The sequence below is a fragment of the Crinia signifera genome, chromosome 1 (assembly GCF_055691185.1).
Source record: "Crinia signifera chromosome 1, ASM5569118v1, whole genome shotgun sequence".
Taxonomy (NCBI): domain Eukaryota; kingdom Metazoa; phylum Chordata; class Amphibia; order Anura; family Myobatrachidae; genus Crinia; species Crinia signifera.
Genome location: NC_139217.1, coordinates 245,947,251 through 245,970,374, shown reverse-complemented (window position 1 = coordinate 245,970,374; position 23,124 = coordinate 245,947,251). Strand labels below are relative to the sequence as shown.

Here is a 23,124-nt window from a genome sequence, read left to right as displayed (position 1 = left end):
GTGGTGCTGGGGGTTAAACCCCCTCCCTTGCAGCACCTGAGGGGCATTACTAGTTTGATTGAGCAGCTCTCATATTGTTTTTATATGCAAGAGGCATTTGTTTGGACCTGCATTTGGAGGGCATGCTGGTTCCTGTAGTGCCACAAGGAGAATTTTGAGGGGAACTCCTGTGAGGCTGGCTCTCAACTTAGATATATTGGTAAGTGCTGTAGCCTTACAGTAGACAATTATGTGGCCCACCGAACATAAGCGAAAGGGAGGAGTCTCTGCTTTTAAACCAAATCAAAGAATCATCAAATCAGGGTCAGGTATTAATTATGGGGGATTTTAATTTACCGGACATTGATTGGGAAAACTAAATATGTAAATCAGCAAGAAGCAATGGGTTCTTAAGCTTACTTAAAGACCAGTTTATCACACAAACGGTAGAAGCTCCAACTCGTAATGAGGCACTCTTGGATTTAGTATTAACAAATAACATAGATTTAGTTTCAAACACAAAAGTAGTTGAACAACTAGGGAGCAGTGACCACAATATGGTTTCACTGGAAATCAACTTCAGTAAATGACATCATAAAGGATCAGCAAAAATACTAAACTTCAGTAAAGCGAACTTTGAATTATTCAGGGAAGCCCTAAAAGGAATCGTGTGGGAAACAGTTATGCAGGGAAAAATACAGAGGAAATGTGGGATACTCTAAAAAATGTGCTTGAATCATTAACTTAAATACGTTCCTAAAGTAAATTAGGGTAAATTCAATTTAAAAAAAAGCCACCATGGTTGGACAAAAAAGTAAGGTCAGCTATCAACAATAAAACAAGAGCATTTCAATTCTATAAAAATAACTTAAATGAGGAGGCCAAATACAAAGAATCAAACAAAACTTGTAAAGGGGTAATCAAAGCAGCTAAAAGAATATATGAAGAGCGCATAGCCACTGAAAACAAAACCAACCCCAAGAAGTTTTTTAAATATATAAATAGTAAGCGTATAATTAAGGAAAACATAGGCCCATTAACTGATATCAGTGGAAAAAGTGTTGCAGAGGATAAGGGAAAAGCAAAACTGTTAAAGGAGTTCTTCTCATCAGTATTTACTAAGGGAGAGCAGACTGTGGAACGAATATCTACCACAAATGGGACAAATAAGCCAGATCTCATTGATTTCACGCCCAAGGAAATAATACTGAGGCTCAGCAAAATCAAAACAAATAAATCACCGGGGCCAGATGGGATTCATCCCAGGGTACTAATGGAATTAAGGGATGAACTAGCTACCCCACTACATTATATCTTTAGCAACTCAATATCGTCAGGTATAGTACCAAAAGATTGGAGAATAGCAGAGGTAGTGCCTATATTCAAAAAAGGAAAAAATGAGGATCCCGTTAATTACAGACCTGTTAGTTTAACATCAATAGTGGACAAACTATTTGAAGGATTTTTAAGGGATGGTATCCAGGAATATTTGGACCATCACCGTTTACTCAGAACTAACCAGCATGGGTTCGTGAAAAATCGTTCATACCAAACTAATCTACTAGGTTTCTATGAGGAGGTTAGCAAAAACCTTGATAATGGAAACGTTGTAGATGTGATTTTCCTAGATCTTGTTAAAGCCTTTGATACTGTACCACACAAGAGGTTGATAAATAAAATGGAGGACCTGGGATTGGGGGAAAATATCTGCAGATGGGTAGGGAACTGGCTGTGTAATAGAGAACAAAGAGTGGTTGTGAACAGTACCTTATCAGATACAATACCAGTACTAAGTGGAGTGCCTCAGTGTGCGGTTTTGGGGCCCATTTTGTTTAACATTTTTATTAACGATATTGGGATGGGGTTACTCAGCAATGTATTCATCTTTGCGGACGATACAAAACTAAGCAAAGTAATTTAATCATCAGAAGCTGTCACCACGCTTCAAAAGGATCTTGCAAATCTAGAAGAGTGGGCTAAAAAGTGGAAGATGAGGTTCAATGTGGATAAATGTAAAGTCATGCACCTTGGGACACACAACCAGTGTGCTAGTTATAACCTTAGCGGGGAGGAATTGGGAAATTCAGTACTCGAAAAGGATCTAGGAGTCCAAATAGACAGCAAACTGGGGTATAGTGCCCAATCTAATGTAGCAACAAAAAAGGCCAACAAAATTCTAGCATGCATTAAAAGGGGCGCAAAGGTACTTATACCACTGTACAAAGCATTGGTAAGACCTCACCTCGAATACGGAGTACAATTCTGGGCCCCACACTATAAAAAGGACATCATAGAATTGTAAAAAATCCAAAGAAGAGCAACAAAGCTTATTAGGGGATTGGATAATTTAAGCTATGAGGAGAGATTAAGCAATTTGGGACTATTTACATGAGAAGAGACGTTTAAGGGGGGACATGCTCAACATGTACAAATAGATCAGGGGCCAATATAAGGAACTCTCAAACACCCTTTTTTCTACTAGAAAGGAATCTAGGAAGCGGGGGCATGAGTATAGATTAGAAGAAAAAATATTTGGTTCAGCTAGAAGAAAATATTTATTTACGGTCAGAGCATTCAAACTCTGGAACTCTCTTCCTGGAGAGGTGGTGTCGGCTGACTCAATAAATACGTTCAAAATAAGGTTGGACAAACACTGATTGGTTAAAAACATCCATGGGTACAAATAAGAAATAAAATCTGTCTTTAAAATATCAGAACATACTATACAGCAAGGGATAATCTATTATAAACCTAGGTTGAACTAGATGGACGCAAGTCTTTTTTCAGCCTTACCTACTATGTAACTATATAAGATTGGATGCTGTTATCATACAGTGTAGGACTTCCGGTATCAGAGAAGCCTTGACGAGGCCTGGAAGCTTATATATTTTGAAAAATATATGTAACTAAAATCTCTGAATTACCTTCTATTATGTTGGTTTTTCTAATCTTATTACTAATGCCCTTTTGCTGTGCTGGGGGGTTAAATCCCCCTCCCTTGCAGCACCTGAGGGGCATTACTAGTTTGATTGAGCAGCTCTCACATTGTTTTTAATATGTAAGAGAACACAGTTTAAAGCAGGCATGTCCAACGTTGGCCCTCCAGATGTTTTGAAACTACACATCCCAGCATGCTTTGCCACAGTTTTGCTATTAGAGAATGCTAAAACTATTGCAAAGCATGCTGGGATGTGTAGTTTTACAACATCTGGAGGGCCAACGTTGGACATGCCTGGTTTAAAGGATTACAAATAACACCAGTTACACCCACATTGCTTCCAGTGAAATGACTGTAGCCCAGAAAATTGATAAACTGCAATCTCATGAACATTGGGAGCAGGACAGTTTTTTTAAGTTAACATAAATGCAAATTGATTTGCCACTATTTGCTGTATTAGGGTTGAAACTCAAAAGTCTTTAAATACATCAGGTTACTCGTATCTGATGTGAGAAACACTATCCTTACCTTATACATTACTGGCGTGAACCAAGCAGGCATAAAAACCAAGTTGCATAGGCGAGAGGTTGGACACTGCTGGACAAGGCATACAAGTAATGCCACATCACCAAGTTTTCCTTGGCCCATGATCTCGACAGGAACTTTTAGAATGATTTCGTTTTGCTCTTCATAGACCCCTGGCTGGAGCAGAATGCGGTCATAAATGTTAGCTGAAGCTATGGCACTCCTGAGGTTCTCGTATTCACAGCCATACCCAACATAAAGTACCCTTCTATCCTTCTTCCTCCTAAATAAATATAAACAGTTGGAGGATTCAAGATCTTGAGCATTCTTTGTCCAGGTTTTGGATGCTACGTAATGTTGTTTAAAAGCCTCTCTCCACGACTTTGGCTCTACTTCAGGATTGATGGGCCAGTTGGGGTGCCTGCATTGCACACAGCCCAGGCAAAGCTGTCGCCATCTTGTGTTGTCCAAGCTGATTATTAGGTCATACCAGGATCTGCAGACCGACCCACATCTTCCAAGATCACGTAAAGGCAAATAGGCTAGAATCAGACGCCACAGTTCCAGTGGTAAACCACCAATCTCCATAATATCCTGTAAAGTTGGAAAATGTAAAGACTTATCAAAAACCATATCTATAAAAAATTTCCCAATCAACAATAAATTCTTCATTACATAGTATAAAGCAAAGTCACATCTGTCTGAATGGGGTAATCTGGCAAACCGCTGGATGAAATGTTATGCACTTTTCAGTAGATGGCCAACAGTTTCTCTGGAAGGTTTTTTTTCCATCATTATTATTGACCTAAACCCTATGGTCAGTGAGCATAATGATCATTTTCTAAGCAGGGAACAACTCCATGTTGCCTTGCCCCGCACACTGTGACTTACTAATAGCATTACAAATTAAGTTATTCCTACATTCAGGTTCCCCATAGGCACACTTCCCAAAGCCCTGTAACCTGCTTTAATTTACACCATTCCTGTGGCGTCTTCATACACTGCTGCATAATGGAGATTTTAGCCTACTTTATCTACTCCCTATACAAACACTGGGGAATGCCTACAGGTGCCTGTGACTGGTGTGTTGGGGCCACCACCACATGCTGACAGGAAAATGCCAGAGGGCGACGCCACACACTCCAGGAGACTTTACAAAAGCTGTCTGAGCGGGGAAGGGACTGGCAACAGGACGTAGAGACACAGCACTGCAGACATCGCTACACTTCTCTCATGCCTCCCACGCATGGACCTGACTGGTGTGGGACCAGCTACATGATCATGGAGGGCGTCTGATGTTCACACCGCTGCAGGACACCAGACAGAGCCTGCGAGCATTCTAGGGGAAAGCAGCGGACTGCAGATGTCCTTACACATACTCTCCAAACTGAGGCAACTATGTACCCATGAAGCATGGGTGGGTTAATGTCAAGGTAAGTAGATGCTGGTGGAAAAATTATTTCCCTTGTCTTTGGGTACCAAACACAATTATATTTTAGTGGAATTAAATAAACTAATGAAGTATTGGTTTTCTTACAATTATCCATAAAGTAATTGTTGCTCTTTGGTGAAAATCCTATACACTCAGAAATGACAATAAGCCATCTTCTCTGTAGTAAATGTGAAAAAACTACTGCAGTCACCAGTAAATGATTTTTGGTATAACAAAAGTGGGAATTTATATGTTAGTTGGGCGCCCACTAAGCTATTTGCTTAGTTTTCCTCGTCGCGCTTCGGGCTAGGTGGCTCGCTGCGCTCGCCACACTATATAAAATCAACTCCATGCCGACATGGATAGTGGGGGTATGAGCGTACTAACTATAGTGGACGCTCAACTAACATATAAGTACCCAAAAGTCACTATCCACAGTCTGGAGTACGTGACTGTTTGACTGAATTTATTTTATTGTAATAAACAGGAAGTGCTGCTAAAAAAGAAACTTGGATGTCATGTGACTTCATTACTGGACACAACTACATGAATGGATTTATTTTACCTTTTTTAGGAGCGTTTGGATCGACTTAAATTTTTCAGCTTCATGTTTATTTTGGCTTCTTCAATCCTGGTGGCAGTTGGACACATTCTCTGAGCAACAATAAATAACATGGGTAGCATTATTTAATTGTGCAGGATGACAAATATCATTAAAACATTTACATGGTACAAAAAATATAAAAAATTTCAAAAAGAACAATACAACTACCCCATTCAGCCATAAAATCACAGGTCTGAACTGGGGTTAATTACCTAATTTTTAACCTGCATTACAGCGATTTACAATCTGGCCTAGGTGTACATACACATGGGTATTATAATTCCAGGTTTAAATATAAGTAATTGTACAAAATGCATTGCACAGCAACACGTTTTATTGAGCACTTGTACTTAGCATTGTTGTGTCAAAGCACTCACATCAGGATTACATTAATTGGCAGCTGAATAAAAAAAAAAAGATACTACAGTGTGTGTGTATATGTGTGTTTATCAGTTTAGACTGTAAACTCCAATGGTACAGGGATTAATGTAAATGACAAATATTCTTTGTACAGTACTGACGAACATGCTATATGCCAATTTCTTGCATCTGAACATATAAATCTGCCGAGGAGTCTTTCCGGAGCTACAAGGAATATAATATTGCATGCAAAAAGGAAATCAAAGTGGTTAAAATAAAAAAAACAAAAAGCAAAATGCAATGGAAAGTAAGACAAAACCTTAAAAGTTTTTTTTTTTTTTAAGTATATCAATAGTAAAAGGTATTAAAAAAGATAATATGGTACCCACAAGTAGTGGGATAGACAGACTGATTAATGATGAGAAGGAAAAAATGGAGGTATGAAACACTTTCTGTTTTCAGTGTTTACTAGAGAGGAACAAATGGTATGAATATTGCACAAAATCAGGTACTTGTGTAGCTTCACAGCGGCAGTTACGTAGTCAGAGTAGCGTCCCTGTCAGAATTAGCGTAGTGTTCCCGTGGCCAGTGTAGTTAAAAGTAGCATAATGTTTCCGCGAGCGTCCCTGTCAGAATCAGCGTAGCTTAGTGTTCCCACGGTTGCTTAATGTAGCCAGTGTCCCTGTCAGAGCCAGCGTACTGTTCCCGTGGCCAGCGTAGTCAGTCAGCAGTACATTGTATCAGTTATGGCTGCCGACAAATTAACCATTTTTAACCTGCCGCAGATGGAGGAGTCAGTGAATTTCTTGCAGCTTCACCACTTTCTCCCTGAGACCAAGACATGTCCTAATGGCCATCCAATGCGACTCAATGTGAAGGAGCTGATGTGGTGCTGCCACATAAGAAGCTGCTGCAAAAAGGTTAGCGTCCGGGCCGCACAGTAGTTTCGTGGATGCCATCTCACGTTCATGGCGCTCAAATATGCTTTGTGTTATGTTGGGTGGAGGAGCTAAGCAGCATCACGTTTTGTGAGCGTCATCTCTCCATATAGTGCAGTATAACAACCGTATGCGGGAGGCCTGCACGTGGACCTAATGTCGCAGCCCCAACGCCGGATTGGCAGTCCAGGGAAAATAGTTGAGGTGGACGAGAGCCTCTATGTAGAGAGGAAAAGTCAAGTGGGACGCACACTGCCTCAACAGTGGCTGTTCTGAGGCATTTCCAGAGACAGCGGTGAGTGCTTCATGACACCTGTGGAAAGACGTGATGCCAGCACCCTGATGGCCGCCATCAACAAATACATCGAACCGGGGACGACTATATACTCAAATAGCTGGCATGCATATAACACAGAGGAGCTGGCGCAGACAGGGTACCACCATGCACAGGTGAACCACCGCTACAATTTTGTTGATCCAGACACTGGGGTTCACACCCAAAACATTGAACGCCTTTGGGGATCGTGTAAGTGGCGTAACAAACGTCAAAGGGGCACTGCGCGCCAGAATCTGGAATCCTACCTATAGGAATTCATTTGGCGAAAAACTGTTGGCGCAGAAAACGCTTTCCAGCGTATACTATATGCCTTAACTCTGCTCCCGCAGGCTGACAAAGCAGACGACACAGATGCAGACACAACTGCATGCACTTCTGCTGCAGTATCTGTCAATGCAGATTCAGAAGCATAACGGTTTCAGTTTTTTCTTTCTTCTTGATAATTTCGATATTATTGTACTTTGTTAAGTTGCTTTCTTCTTCTTGTTATTGTTAACTAAAATCCAGTTACCAGTCAACACATGTCGTCATTACTGTAGTGTTCATTCTAGCACCCGCTATAGTTGAAAACCCATGCAGTTCCTCTTCCCTGCCTGAGGTGTCGCTGTCTGCTGTAGAGGTTCTAGCACAGTGTGGTCTGTATATCAGCACTGATATGCAAACCAGATCTGTGCTAGAAACACCACAGTAGACAGCGACACCCCAGGCAGGGAAGAGGAACTGCATGGGTTTTTAAATATGGCTGGTGCTAGAATGAACACTAATTACTGTCTCAGATGTAACATATGGCAGGTGTGAATGTGTTCCTGAAACACTCCCACCATCCAAGCCTGCCCGAAGCGTGGTGAGCGCAGTGAGCCCCGCGAGAGAATGCGTTACACGTCCTCCCAACCTTTTCATGCCCCCACTATCCACGTTGGCGTGGAATAGTTTTTTTAATCACTCGCCACGCTTTATAAAATCAACTCCACGCTTACGTGCATAGTGGGGGTATGAAAAGGTCGGGAGGATGCGTAACACATCCGCTCACCACGCTTCGGGCTGGCGTGGATAGTGTGAGTTTCAAATGGAGGCATTTGCCAGTATGTAACATGGAGCACTGGCAAATGCCTCCTTTATTGTGCATGAGACACACTTGAGTCCGCACCCCCTCTTTGTACAGGAGGCGCACGTGATACCGAACCCCTAACCCTGTCGGCAGGGTTGCTGTACCCTGCCGCAATAGTTACTCAGATGCAGAAGAGTATCAGACTGGGATATGAGGAGGCTATGAAATCAGTATAAAGATACTACCCAGCACAATCACTCCCAGAATCTAATAAAAGGTGGTCGACTGGTGGTATCCCTGTACTTTCTGGTCAGAAACATTTCTGTATTTTCGAGACAGAGGCACTTACCGTACCGATCCAACTTGGGGTAAAAAACTGCTAAAAATATATCTCTCTAGCAGTATAAGAAGCTCTGTGAGAGAGAGCCACAAAACCCCAACCAAACCTATTTCGGAAAAATCGCACGTAACACTGCAAACCAATATCTACCGCATACAAATGATGATTTAAAGCGCTGATATATACGAACACACAGAAAAGGGACATCAAATAAAATTATCTCGATTGAAGATCTAATCCACGAGAAACACTACCAAACAGATTCACAGTATCACTTGTAGCTGGCCTAAAGGGAAACTCGTTTTTATCCCTAAAAACACTATTCTTTCTTCGTGCATCTGCACGCCACAAATATATGTTGTATGTATGTATGTATGTTAAAGTCTTTTTAATTCTTGAAATTTTTCACAAGCCCAAGAAGAAGATCACCCTGTGAGATCATATATATAAAAAAAATCTACGCAAGACAATTTTCTCTCTTCTTTTTAGTTCTAAATATCATTAAAAGTTAAATTTTAAATATTTTTGAGAATACTCCCTCTCCTCAAATATTTTCTTCCTTGGTGTGCATCCAATCGTGCAATTCTTTCTCTTCCCAGTTTTTGTCTTGACCACATTGCCTGGATAGCACCCATCGCCACAAATCATACCCAATAAAGGCGATAGAACATCAATCCCTACCATTATACTAGGGCTATAGTTTCAGAAAAAGTGTGTGCGGACCCTTGACTCCCTCCTCCCCTTACTCCCCCTTATCAATTGTGCTCCTATGTCTCAGACAGATGGAGCGCCTCTCCGTCGGCGCCCCAATTGATCCCCTCTCCGCCGGGGATCATACGGGTGCCGGTGCTGTGTGAAGAGGTGCTCACTAGGCTTGCCAGGGATGCTGGGAACGGAGATGCAGTTCCTGGTAAACAGTACGATAAGTAGCTGCCTCACGGGGCACTACACTGACTACGCAGGACTACCGTGGAGTCACTACGCTAGGCAGCCATTGGGCTACACTGATAACGTAGCTTAGGCTGCCGCTGTGAAACTACACAAGTAAGGCAGCCGTTGGCCTATGCTAATAATGTAGCTTCAAAAGTAGCGTAAGCTGCTGCGGTGAAACTACACAAGTACCCAAAATAGAAATGCTAATGTACCATACTTGGTTGACAGAGGAAGAAGTCCAAAAGCAACTAAGCAAAAAAACAAAACAGATAAATAAAGCTTCTGGTCCAGATGGCATACACCCGAGGGCTCTTATGGAGATAAACTCAGAAATAGGTAGGCTAGGCTAGTTTTTGCAGATTTTATTTAATCATGCTCAGTACCAAGGGACCAGTGAATAGCAGATGTGGTGCCATTGTTTAAAAAGGGAAGTCGAAGACAACCAGAGACTTGTAAGCCTGACATCAATAGTGGGGAAACTACTGGAGGGTATATTGAGGGATAGCATTCAGGTGTACTTAGAGTGCAATAAGATTATTAGTGGGAACGAGCATGGATTTGTGAGTGATAAGTCATGTTGATCTAATCTAATTAGCTTCTATGAGTAAGTGAGTGGGAACTTGGGAAGTGGCAGCGCAGTAGATCTGTACATGTAAGGTTATGCATTTAGAAGCCAAAAACAAGTATGCAATCTATAATCTAAATGGGGTAAATGTAGGGGAATCATTAATGAAGAAGTATTTAGGGATGCAAATTGACAGTAGATTTAGCAACAGTGCTCAATGTCAAGTAGCACCAGCAGAAAAAGTCAGTAAGGGAATAGATGCAAAGGAAAAAAATGTGTAATTTTGCCAATATATATCATTGGTACAGGCTCCCTAGAACACAGTGTCCAATTTGGGGCGCCACTCCATAAAAAAGACATCTTGGAACTAGAAATGGTTCAGAGGAGAGCAACAAAATTGATTTGGGTTATGAGGAAAGGCTATCCTGTTTAGGCATCTAAGAGGAAATATAATTACTACTGTATATACAAAAACAATAAGGGTCAGTACAGAGAACTACTGTATCAGGTGAATTATTTACCCCCAAATCTGTAAACAGGTCTGTCCCTTTAGAGGAGAGGATGTTTCAAAACCAATGAAGGAAGGCTTTTTATTATTAGTGTTCATTCTAGCACCCGCCAACTTTGAAAACCTATGCAGTTCCTGTTCCCTGCCCGGGGTGTCGCTGTCTGCTGTGGTGTTTCTAGCACAGGTCTGGTTTGCATATCAGTGCTGATATACAGACCACACTGTGCTAGAATTACTACAGCAGGCAGCGACACCCCAGGCATGGAAGAGGAACTGCATGGGTTTTCAAAGATAGCGGGTGCTAGAATGAACACTGATTATAGTAAGGACAGTTAAGATAAGCAAGACTCTTCCAACCCACAATTCAAAGAATGGTCCCACAAAGGCCTAGATCTAGCTACCAAGCTCTTTGACCCAGGAGGAACTCTTTTCTCTTTCCAATCAATACAAAACCGATATCACTTATCAAGAACTTCTATATGTACCTTCAGGCCCGTCATTAAGTAAACTCTATAATTTCCCTAATAACATCCCCCACACACTCCGATCCTCTAACCCAGACTTTTATGAAGCTTCCTCATTTTCGATTCAAAACCTCTTTCGTATATGACTTGCTGCTCGATGTACTTCCTGACAAACCTCTTCACAATCTTTGTCAAGCATGGGCGATGGATATACCCGATGTGACCTCTCTAGCAGTACTGTTCTTGAACTACACAAATTCTCTCAAAATACTCCAATCCTCATACCACCAAGAAGTACACTTCAAAACAACTCACCGCCTCTATATTGCTCCTGCCCAAACCAAATACATGTGTTTAGATGCCACAGGCGAATGCTGCAAATGCGGAATGAGCAATGCAAAATTTCTGCATTGCATGTGGGCCTGCTCAAAAGTTCTAAAAATTCAGGCGCAAGGTTCTCCATTTCATTAATTCACTCCTAAACCTCACCCTAGCAACTGACCCACTGGCATGCTTAGGTCTTAACTTTAAAAATTGGACAATTCCATATCCCTCGACACAATCTATCCCCATCAGATCAGTCATTCTGACGATAGCAAAAAAAAATAGTCTTATGTATTGGACGAAAACTTCCACCCCGTCTCTATGCGAACTTAAAGATAAACTGATCCAAATACTATTATTCGACAAGTGCTCGTTGATGCTAAACCTATATGCGACCAAAACCTTGTTCCTTAACAAATGGAAACCCTTTATAGACTCCCTAGACTCAACCCTATGCTCACAAGTGATGGCGGGTATATGAAGATCATCAACGACTACTTCAAGACCTCCAAAATTCCTGACTCAGTGGATTCCTGCCTGGTTCACATCCCCTCCCTCCCTCCCCCCCCCCCCCTCCACTCTGTCTCGTCTTTACAGTAATGTTGTACTGTTTGTATTGATATAAGGTCAATTTATAGCTTAATACGGTATTATTGTTCTCACGATCAATGTACAAGATTATCCAATGTGAAATTTACCATTTTGTACTATGTTAAAGTTATCAAGAGTTCGACCAGAACACTATATACATCATAGCTCTCTCCAGCCTGAATACGCATGACAGCAGATACAGCAAAAATGTCTTCTCACCCATTTATTGTTATTGTTTCATTCAGGATTGCTGTATAATATGATACTTTGACACAGTGAAAAACAATAAAAAAGGGTTAAACCAAAAAAAAAAAAAAGGATATGCAAGGTTCTGATTGCAGATTCAAAAGGATAGGTTTAAAAATCATTGCACAATTTTTTAGTGGAAAAGAGTGTCCAGGGTTATAACTATTAATTCTAATATTTAGTAGTGGACCCAGAGAGAAATAGGACTGCCATCTGGGTCATTGGCAATTCTCGTTTGAACATGATTGATGGTTACTTTGTTTGGGTTATTTACAAATATAAAGTGTGCGCCGCAAGAGATCCAATACAGATTAAAACTGATGAACTGATGTCTTTTTTCAACCTCATCAACTATGTTACTATGCTACAGTCTACTGGCAAACATAGAGCATATTGTAATAAAGGTAAACACTCCCTGTTTATAGATTTACTACATGTACTAATTATTTGTTTTGTTAATTAATAGCAAATGTTTTTTTTTTGCCATATGTGGACAATACATTGTGCCACTGCCCACGCCCAGTGAACCCTAGATTATATGCTACAGATTTATTCCTACAGCATTGTCAGTAATATCTCGGCACAGATTTAGCATGTCACATCAGTACAGTACAATAATTTTCTTTTCTTGCTATGTATCCCACCTCTTGCTATGCAGCAGCTTTCATTTTTCCAGTTGAAGTGAAATGTAATGCTCCTAAATGAAAGAGGAATAGCATACATTATAATTGTATTACTTTTTCAGTCCCGCTCTGTAAGGAATGGGAAATATTCATTCATGCTGGGTGTGTCTGCGTCATTAACAAAATTCTGACACAGGAATGCGTGGGTGTCCTCAGATATTAGTCCTTAGGTTGGATAGAAGCTTTCTTTAACTTGCCTTAGATGAAGTTTATCTAATAATTACTAGGCTGACCATTTTGATAGCACTTTCCAAATAACAAGTATTCACTTTGTAGAACACACACATTGTAATATAAAAATAAAAATGCTGAATTTTGTATACTATATATACACTCGAGTATAAGCCTACTTTTTCGGAACATTTTTTATGCTGAAAAAGCCCCCCCTCGGCTTATACTTGAGTGAGGGTCCCACTTGAGTCAATAAGTTTTCCCAGTTTTTTTGTTGTACAATTAGATGCCTCGGCTTATATTCGGGTCGACTTATACTCGAGTATATACGGTAGCTAATTATTTCACAGTGCATTTACATTTGTAAAATAATGGAGGGCTAGCCAGTATCCTCTGTTAACGGGTGTGGTATATGATTCCGACAGTTGGGATCCCGACAGTCATTAGCCCGACTGGCCGCACTCTGACAGTATGGCGAGCGCAACAAAGCCGCTAGTGGGCTCGCTGCGCTCGCCATGCTGCAGGCACGGTGGCTCGCTACGCTCGCCACCTATTCTATTCTCGCTCTATGGGGTTCATGGACCCTCGAGGTCCACGAGGGAAAATAGCCGATGGCCGTCGGGAACCTGTCTGTCGGTGTTTTAACAGTCGGGATCCCGACGTCGGATAAATGACTGTCGGGACCCCGTCTGGCACCCCTGTTAACACCCATTTCACATTCTGAAAGTTCATCCAACATTTTCAAGACAAGAGGTTTCCAAACGCGGTCCTGAAGATAACCGAACGGTCAAGCTATTAAGGATATCCATGCTTGAGTACAGATAGTTTAATCAATGAATGAGGTTGAATATGCTTCCTGTAACTGCATAAAGCTGCGTCTACAGATTGCGTTTTGACAGGTACTTTTGAAAAGGAACCTGTTTTGCAGGAAGGAGCCTGCACATTGAAATCTATGGCTGCGTCCACACATTGCATTTTAGCAGGATGCAGTGGAACAGGAGCTTTTTAGCAGGATGCTTACTCAAGAGGATATATACACAAGCCTGCTGCATCCTGCTAAATCGCAATGTGTAGACACAAGAAACTGCATCCTGCTAAACGGGATCCTGTTCGACTAAGAGGACAATCATTCAGGATCAACATAGAGAGTCAGGAAAATCTGGTCAGCAAATTATTTTTAATAGGAAGACCAACATAAATAAAATAAAAATTTCCTCTGCTAGCTTCAGAAATATCCGTGACTGGCAATTGCACGTAATGCAATTGGCAGTCGTAAATGCACGTAAACTACTAGCAGCAAAAACATGTCAAATGTGTCTGCTATGTGTTTATTACCAGTGTTAAAATCTAGTATTGCAAACGGTACTTGTGTAGTTTCATGGCGCCGTGCGTCTGAGTCCCCACGCTATCTAAAATCAACTCCATGCCAACATGGATAGTGGGGGTATGAACTATCCATGTTGGCATGGAGTTAAGTTAGTTTATTTTAGATAGTTTGTGGCGAGCGTAGAACCCGGAAGTAGCATGGCGCCGTGAAACTACACAAGTACCTTGCAAACATATGAATCCTAAAACTGTACACACTATACGATGTGCAAACGATTTCCCTTGAACTCCAAGACAAATGATATAGGGCTAATTCTGTAAAAAAAAAAAAAAACTCCCTAAGAGAATATGCAAATTAAGTGATGATCGAACAAATGTGCATGCACAGGGTTCGCTGTGCGAATGCACACGGGGCAATAAGTGAACAATATCTGTACACATAGAGGTTGCAGAGTGCCTGCAGTTAGACTGACACAAAGCAAGCATTTAGGGGTAGAGACATGCCATTTTATGGGTGTTTGTGAAAACAAAGGCGTGTCCAGGCGCTTTTTGGGTGGGTCTCAGGCTGCAGTGTCCACTTGCAGCCTGATTCTTGAGCCTAGACGGGCGCAGATAGAAAAAACTGTTAAATCATTCAGTTTTTGTGAATGAAGCTGCGATTATCTGGCTATTTAAGATGCATTCGCAATATTGCAAGGGGCAGATTTTATTTTATTCTGGGCGACATCTTTTTGCTCGCAGTTCACTGTGAATTCTCGGATTAGCTATTTATGTTCAATTAGATGAATACTGTGTGCACACTGTGCAATCTTGAGGAAAAACCCCCCCATCAGTGGCCACATCCAGGAGTATACTGCTATTTACGATATCCTTAGATTGACCTGCATGTATAGACGAAAGAGGATGTTGTTTAAGACCCGCAGCAGCACAAATATAGGTGCTAAATTAAGCCCTATATCTTGCATTACACCTGATGTTGAGTTCCCTGTTCTGCACAGGAACCACTCTGCCTAATTGACAGAGTTCACAGGGAGGGCCTGCACTTCTGGAAATGGTGTCATGTAGCCCCAGTTTTCCAAGAGTGGCCAGGCTAAGGATTGTGCCACGAGACACAGTTTCCTTGGCCTCGTAAGCCATGCAGGCACAGGCAGCTTGAGTAAGGTTAGACTTAGGGCGGTATTCAATGTGAATACCGGCGACGTGCAGCGAATCCTGTTTAGGATTCGCTGCACATTCGCCACTGCTCGCTGCGTTCCGGAGCCTCGCTGCCCCTGACCGGCGAATTTGAGCTCCTGCGGCGGACGCAGGGAGCCTGAGGACGGTGGCAGGCAGGGAGATGGAAGTCTCCCTGCCTGCCCCAGAACGTTTGTGGGGGGGAGGTGGGCTCCCCGGGTGCGAGGCAGCACAGGCTGCCCCCCGGGGGTGCCAGCAGGGGACCGGGTATATTCACTACACCCGATCATGCATATGTAATGATCGGGTGAAGTGAATATATGAATATCTAATGAGCGGCTCGGCTCCGGCCCCCTGCTGGCTGGTCTGTGTAAAAAAAAAAAATATATATATATATATATATATATTTTTTTTTATTAAATATATATTCATGTGCTTACAGCACATGAATAAAAATAGTATGCCCCTCCTCAGAATAAAATTCCAGATTTTTTTACACCAATTGTAAAACACAAAACACTTTATTTTAAAAGTTCACCTTCCACTTCACCATAAAAAGATAGCGCTTGCTACTCGGTGAATCATGGCAAAAAAACCCTTGAAATGTATTCGCCATCTGGTCATTGAATAGGGCGATTCACCGTTTTAGTCAGAAATTCACCTTACAGCACAAAATCGCCATAAAAACCTGGCGAATCAGCCTCATTGAATACCGCCCTTACTCTCCTCACCCGCCTCCTGCAAAGCACTACTGGGAACAGGGAAGAGCTCTCTGCGTGTGTGCCTGCAGGCTCCTTCATGACATCTCTGCTGCAGGAGGAACCCCCATGGCAACAAAAGAAATAGGTAAGTTAGCCGAAGTGGCTGTTGAAGAACTAGCACTTCAATGCCATACTTTACTCCAGAGTTCCTTGCCCTATGCCCCCCCTAGCCCTGCCTTCCATACCCTGTGCCCCCTAGCCCTGCCTTCTCTGTGCCCCCCTAACCCTGCCTTCCCTGACCCCCATAGCCCTGCCTTCCCTTCTCTGTGCCCTCCTAGCCATGCCTTCCCTGCCCTGTGCCCCATAGCCCTGCATTCCCTTGTACATGTTGTGCACCTGGCACATTTGTAGCACCCTGTTTTTCTGGTGAGTAGCTAGGTATGATCCTCAGTCGTTGTGCAAAGGTAGTCATTTGCGGTTTCTCTCACGCCTATATGCTATTATCAATCTTGTTGGTATTGCTTTTCCTACCACAGGATCCATGGCTACCAATGGCCAATGCTTCCATATTGATCTTGCAATCACTATTGATTTTTCATCAAATTGGATGACATAGATATTGGATGGTGCTTCACGTTTTGGTTTAGATGTCAATCTCATACGTGCCTTCTTCAGGCTACCACGGGTAAGGAAGCAAGTCCGCATTTCTTGGATCGGTTGTTCAGCTCTGGTGGGGTCAGAGTTATTGAACACCTGCATAAATTACGAAATGGGTAAGCTGTCTTTAAAATTTGGTTGATGGATACTGGTGGCGTAAAGAATGGAATTCAGTCTCTTTAGGATAAAGAATGCTTCCTAATCTGTTGTCATCTTTAAATAAAGTAATATCTAAAAAGTGGATCGATTCCGATTCAACCTGGCTGGTGAATCAGACTGCATTAGGCAGACTATTAAACTCCAAAAGCATGTCCTCAAACTCCATCCTGGTGGCACTCCACAACAAAAAATCATTATCTATAACCATCTACAGTATTTAATCAGATGACCATGAACGGGAAATATATACTGTTGTTTGTAATTATGCATAAATATGTTTGCATAGGACGGTGCGACGTTGGCACTCATCGCGGTCCCCGTGCGTTGGACATAGAATTCCTTGTTATACATAAAGTGATTGTTAGAGAGTATCAATTACAACAATTCTATGATAAACTCCACCGGGGGACCACGATGTTCTCCAACAGTCAAAAATTGGCACACTGCATTATAACCCAAATCATAGGGGATTATTGTATATAATGAACACACCTCAATGGTTGCCAGTAACGTGTCTGGTCCTAATCTCTTAAAGTGTGCCAATTTGTCAAGAAAATCTCCTGTATCTTTAATGAAACCACACATCATATTGAACCCTCTGTCAGAATAGGAGAAATGAAGGACTGGCCCTACCGAACCTGCACCTGTAATATCCTTTTGGCTAAGATCAAGTGTAGTATCTGTTCTTATCAGTTGAGTCTGGACCGCCCCCTGGCAGAGAATAGAGAAAAGCAGTACCGTAGCATCTTGTTACTGAGCTGAGGATTAGTAATCACCTCATGTTCTGGGCGAGTGCTAGGAATGGCTGAGTATCGATGCCCTGCTAGGGAGGGAATACCATTCTTTACCTGGTAGGGAGGGGAGAAGCATCGGGCTTTGAGATGGGGCTCTTGTTCAGGGGTCTTTGCCTCTGTGGGAGAGTCACTCGAAAAGCCCGGTCTAGTATCCACTCCCAGGAAGAAGGGAAAAGCTGGGACCGAGTAGATTGCTCTCTGGTCCGGGGGTAACATGTCGCCCTCGGCCAGGGAGACAGCGAAAAGCCCAGCCCAGTACTCAATCCCTGGGAGAGGTGAAACGTCGGGACTGAGTAGGTGGTTTCTTCTTCCTCAGGTGGTCTATTTGGGCCTCTGCGGGGGAGACTCACCGAAAAAGCCCGGTGGAGTATCCATTCCCATGCCGGGGGTCGGAAAGGGCCCACTGGCTGAGCAGAGAAACACTTGGTCGGACGCTGACTGGCTGGCTGCTTGGAGTCCGAGGCTGCACTGTGCCCCCGGGGAAACTCGGGGGTGCCGAACATGCACGGGTGATCCCAAAATCACCATGCACTAGTATGGCACTAGCACTGCGCACTTTCCCTCTAGGTATGCGCTTCACGTCCTTACCTCGTCCTTTTGGATGGGGTAGGACAATTTTTCACACCCCCACCCTGGCCTTCTGGCTAGGGTCCTTTATTATTTATTTCTCTTCCCCCTCTCACGTTTGTCACTTTTCACGTTCCTTGTATTTTTTTTGTAGTTTGTCACGTTTTTTTGGGTAGTGTGGTCGACCCTTCTGGGCCTTCCATTTCCCCAATGTGCCGAAGCTCTCGCCTTTTGGGGAGAGCTTCGGTCCCCCCGAGGACGACCCCGAGCCGCAAGGCGGAGGGAAGTCCACTGCGGGTTCCTCCAAACCACGGGGTGCGGAGGACCCACCGTCCTAACCCTTTCGGGGGTTGAGGAATGAGGGTCTCTCTGAGCTTCGGCGAAGAGGACCCACCGTTCCCTATTTTCCCCTCTTCAGCCTTATGGTTGAGAGGGGTTAGGGGAAAAACGGGGCCCTGTCTCTTCGGAGACGGACCCACTCGATCGCACGGCCTCCTTTGCACGTGTTTAGGCACAGAACTGGTGGTGGGGAGCACACCTCGGGCTCCTGAGTTTTTTCAAACTCATCTGACAAACCAAATTTATTCACCTATGAGAATGGGTCCCCCTGTTGGGAAAGACAATGCTCCCTTGGCTTTTCTGGAGATTTAGATTTGACCCCATTACAGTTTTTTTTGGCCAGATCCCTACTATGTAAAAGCCAACCTTTATTAAAGCAGTCTGGCTTGCTGTGGCTAAGATAATGGGCATTCAGAGCTTGGTCCCTGCTCTCCATTTTGGAGAAACTCTGTCTTTCTTGAGGAAAGATCAGTGTGGCTGGTCTATGTTGTAGCCGCGATTGGTCAATTATATCATAAAGGGTCTTTTCACCCCTTTGCTTATCTTATTTAGGCTACCTTTTGCCTTCCAACCCATCTATTTTTTAGGTCTCTGCAATTCCAACATGCTCTCTGTGCACAGCAAAAAAAAGCAAGCAACTGGGAAAAACCATGTTGCTTTGGAGATGGGGCAAATGTAAAGTGCAGAGAAATTATGATTTTGGTGGGGAGCATCCAAACGGAATCTAAATTGCAGTATAAATAAAGCGGTCTAGTATTTGTCGGATACATGCAAAACCAGCTAGAATTACCCTGCACAGAAAAAATATAAACCTCCCAAATCTAAATTTCTCTGCACATGTTATACCTGGCCCACCTGCTTTTGCACAGGTACTTGCTTTTTTGCTTTACCAACAAACAATGCATCAGTCCCACAATGAGTGATGTATCTCCTATCTCTCAATCTTCAGTTTGGTTGTTAGTCAGTACCCTCACTGGCCAGAAGTCCACTTCCGTAGCCTACTCCACTCTACTTTCACATCATGGGGCTGATGGGCTGTGTGACCTTAGATCCCAGTGGACTGTGGACCTGGGTGTCTGATCAGATCTTTACTATCTCCTTTTTAGGATTTCACGGCATTTACCAGATATCAACAAATCAACTCTATATCCTACACAGGGTCTGGACCTCTGTCTTTCATTATCTATCGCACATGTACAACCTTGCCTGCCTGTTTTTGGCATCTGATTTGGTCATACCCTCAAAGGGGCTACTTTTGGTCTAGGCTTATTGCTTGTATGTAATAGATTCCCATATTGTTTTTTTTTTTTTTACTTCATACTGGCATTCTTGTAATGTCTCCTTATGTTTATATGGGAGTTGTCTATTAACTTCATCCCAAGCGTGTATTACCCACACATGTATGGCTCCTGATCCCCCCCTTCCATCCTGGGTATCTATGGATAATGTTGCCGTTTCTGACAAATACTTTATGTATCAGAAGCAAAAAGTACCCACTTTCTCCTGATCACTCCTAATAACCACATACTGAGCTCCACTGAGATTCCTCTATTGGCAGATGCTTTGATCTCTATATTAAAATACTTTTGATGTTTTCTGCACCTGTTCAATTCTGACACATGTCCCTATATCTAGTATTGACTATTAATTACTTCTCATACTATATAGGTTGAATTAAATCCTTTTGGCGCCTGTCAATTGTTGCTCTGATTGCGGAGCCCATTATTTTACAATGACCAAAAGCACTGAGCGTCACAATGTATAGCAGTTAAACCCAGCTAAAGATATGGGCCCTTAAATCCAATTAGGAGGCTGCACGGAGAAATAGGTCTCCATCAGCTTATTGAATTACTCCATCGTGAGCTCATTAGTTAAGGCATCTGGTAATCAACTGAATTCCTCCTTTATGAGTGTTCCTATACTTTTTTTTTAAAGGCCCCCAATGCAATTTGGCATGTTTTCACCTGATTCTGAAGGATCGGGCAAAGAAATCGAGTGAAATTGGGCCAAATAGCAATTGTTTGACTTCCGAATCCTCCCGATGCATGGTCCCGTGCCACTGGGTCAGAGTCAGATGTGCTGCACATAAGATAAATTGTATGTGCAGCCGCAACGTGTTGCATTCAATTTCCTTTGAACTCTGCGCATTCACAAAATGGGTCGTCCCTGCGCAGATCCCCAAACATTGGATTTCTGCATAACCCATCACGTTTGCCTACAAATCCAAACCAGGCTCATAGATAAGAGGTAATTTACTAACGCTTCTAAAAATAAAGAGGTGACATTGCCCATAGCAAACAGATTCTGTCTATAATTTCCCTTTTGCATCCTACATACAGAATCTGGTAAGTTGCTGTGGGTAAGGGGTGTGGTATGACAGCCCGACAATTGGGATCCAGACAGTCAGGATACCAACATCGGGATCCCGACTGCTGGTGCTCCGACAGGGGGGGCGAGCACAAAGAAGCCCCTTGCGGGCTCAGTGGCCCGTTTTGCTCACCAAAGGTTCTATTCTTCCTCTATGGGGGTCGTGGACCACCACAAGGGAGAATAGACCCTGTCAGTTGGGATCCCCCCTGTTGGAGTACCGGCAGTCGGGATCCTGATTGTCGGGCAGTCATCCAGCACCCATAGGTAAGAACACCTCTTCATTTTTAGAAACGTTAATAATGCTGCTTTCAGACCGCATATCTGGCTTTGACCCTGTATTTGGAAACGTTTCCAAAAACGGGTCTGCCAGATAAAACCCCTTTCACACCGCAGCACTTAAACGGTATATTACCGTTTAAGTGCCGATTTTTTGACACTGGCAGACCCGTTTTTGGAAACTTTCCAAATACAGGGTCAAAGCCAGTGCAGCCTTCAGCCCTCCCCTCCGTGCAGCTCCCCCCCCCCTCGCGCGTGTCGACCGAGAGCGTGTCGACGCCCCCCGCGCATGTCGACGCCCCCCGCGCATGTCGACGCCCCCCGCGCGTGTCGACCCCCCGCGTGTCGGCCCCCCCCATGTCGACTTACCCCGTGCCGGTACCTCCGTTGTGGATCCCGGCACTGCAGCTCAGTATGCTCGGAAAGCACTTATGAAAAAAGTGTCTTCCAGAAAATGGCTGCCCCATAGGAAACCCAGTTTAAAAAAACTGTCTTTCGTATGGGGGCAGCCATTTTCTGAAAGACACTTTTTTCATAAGTGCTTTCCGAGCATACTGAGCTGCAGTGCCGGGAACCACAACGGAGATACCGGCACGGGGTAAGTCGACACGGGGGGGCGCCGACACGCGCGGGGGGGGCGTCGACACGCGCGCGGGGGTGTCGACACGCGCGCGGGGGGGGCTAAAGTGCTGTGAATACTTAATGAGCGCTCATTAAGTATTCACTGTGCTGAATTTAGGACCCAGCTCATTGGCTGGGTCCTAAATACCGTTTCAGAACCGATTTTGAGCCTAAAATACCGGTTCTGAAACGGGTAGGACCCTGCATTTTAACCGGTTAGAAAAAACGTTTTTTTCTAACCGGTTAAGTGGTCCTGCACCTTTCAGACCGCACACATTACCGTTTTAAAACGGTAAAAAAACGGCAATATACCGTTTTTAAAGTGCGGTCTGAAAGGGGCAATAATTTACCCCTAAGAGTTTTGGATCAAATAAAATGCAGTCCAATACATTTTAAACATAACTTAATACAGCTCCCTATCACACAAGAGCAGAAACAGAAACGGTTTAAATGTGATTTATTTTTGTGTTAACACTAACTACAATTACAAGCAAGTCCTCTTATATCAGCTACAAAATTGTGCAGTTTTTACTTAAAACTGTTAATTTATCTTGTATAGTGGAATTATTATTAAGCCCTATACACATTATCTTTAGGAGCTATATCTTATACTATATAACTTCTAGTGTGTTCACTCAATATCCCACGCATTGTTAGCGACCCCTGTTGTCTTCTGAACATGCAAGTAAATTTGAATACAGTATACGGCCAATGACCTGCATGTTCAGCAGGGTCCGGTGATGCCACTGAACAATATTGTTAACAGATATCGTTCAGTGTTTACACACAATATCGGCCACCTGCGGCCGATAATGTTAACTATATCGCCATGGTCAACATCGCCTAGTGTACATGAAGCTTTTTTTGTATGGATATTATGGTATAAGACATTTCAACATTTCTCTTACAAGTCAGTTTAGCAAAACAAGTAATCATGAGGCTATATTCACAGATAACATTAATGCATATTTCCTCTGATGCTCTTCCTGGCACTCCTCCAGATTGGTTGCATGAAAGTGACATCTGGCACAATTAGAAGACATTAGCAACAAACCCCATAAAACCTGCAATAGTTTGTTGCTAGGGACGGAATCCAACTTGAGGCCTGATTCAGACCTGCTCGCTAGGATGCGTGTTTTTCCAGCCTAGCGGGCA

General features: G+C 43.1%; 1 protein-coding gene across 1 annotated transcript in view; it reads right to left on the bottom strand.

Moving 5' to 3' along the window:
• The window catches only part of FBXO10 (F-box protein 10), a 143,391-nt gene that overhangs the window by 115,714 nt on the left and 4,553 nt on the right, over positions 1 to 23,124 (bottom strand). The window contains exons 2-3 of the mRNA XM_083179690.1: positions 5,440 to 5,528; positions 3,446 to 4,036 (exon numbers count right to left, since the gene is read on the bottom strand). Coding sequence (XP_083035816.1) covers positions 3,446 to 4,030 — 585 coding nt within the window. The 5' untranslated portion in view covers positions 4,031 to 4,036; positions 5,440 to 5,528. The remainder of the gene's footprint in view (positions 1 to 3,445; positions 4,037 to 5,439; positions 5,529 to 23,124) is intronic.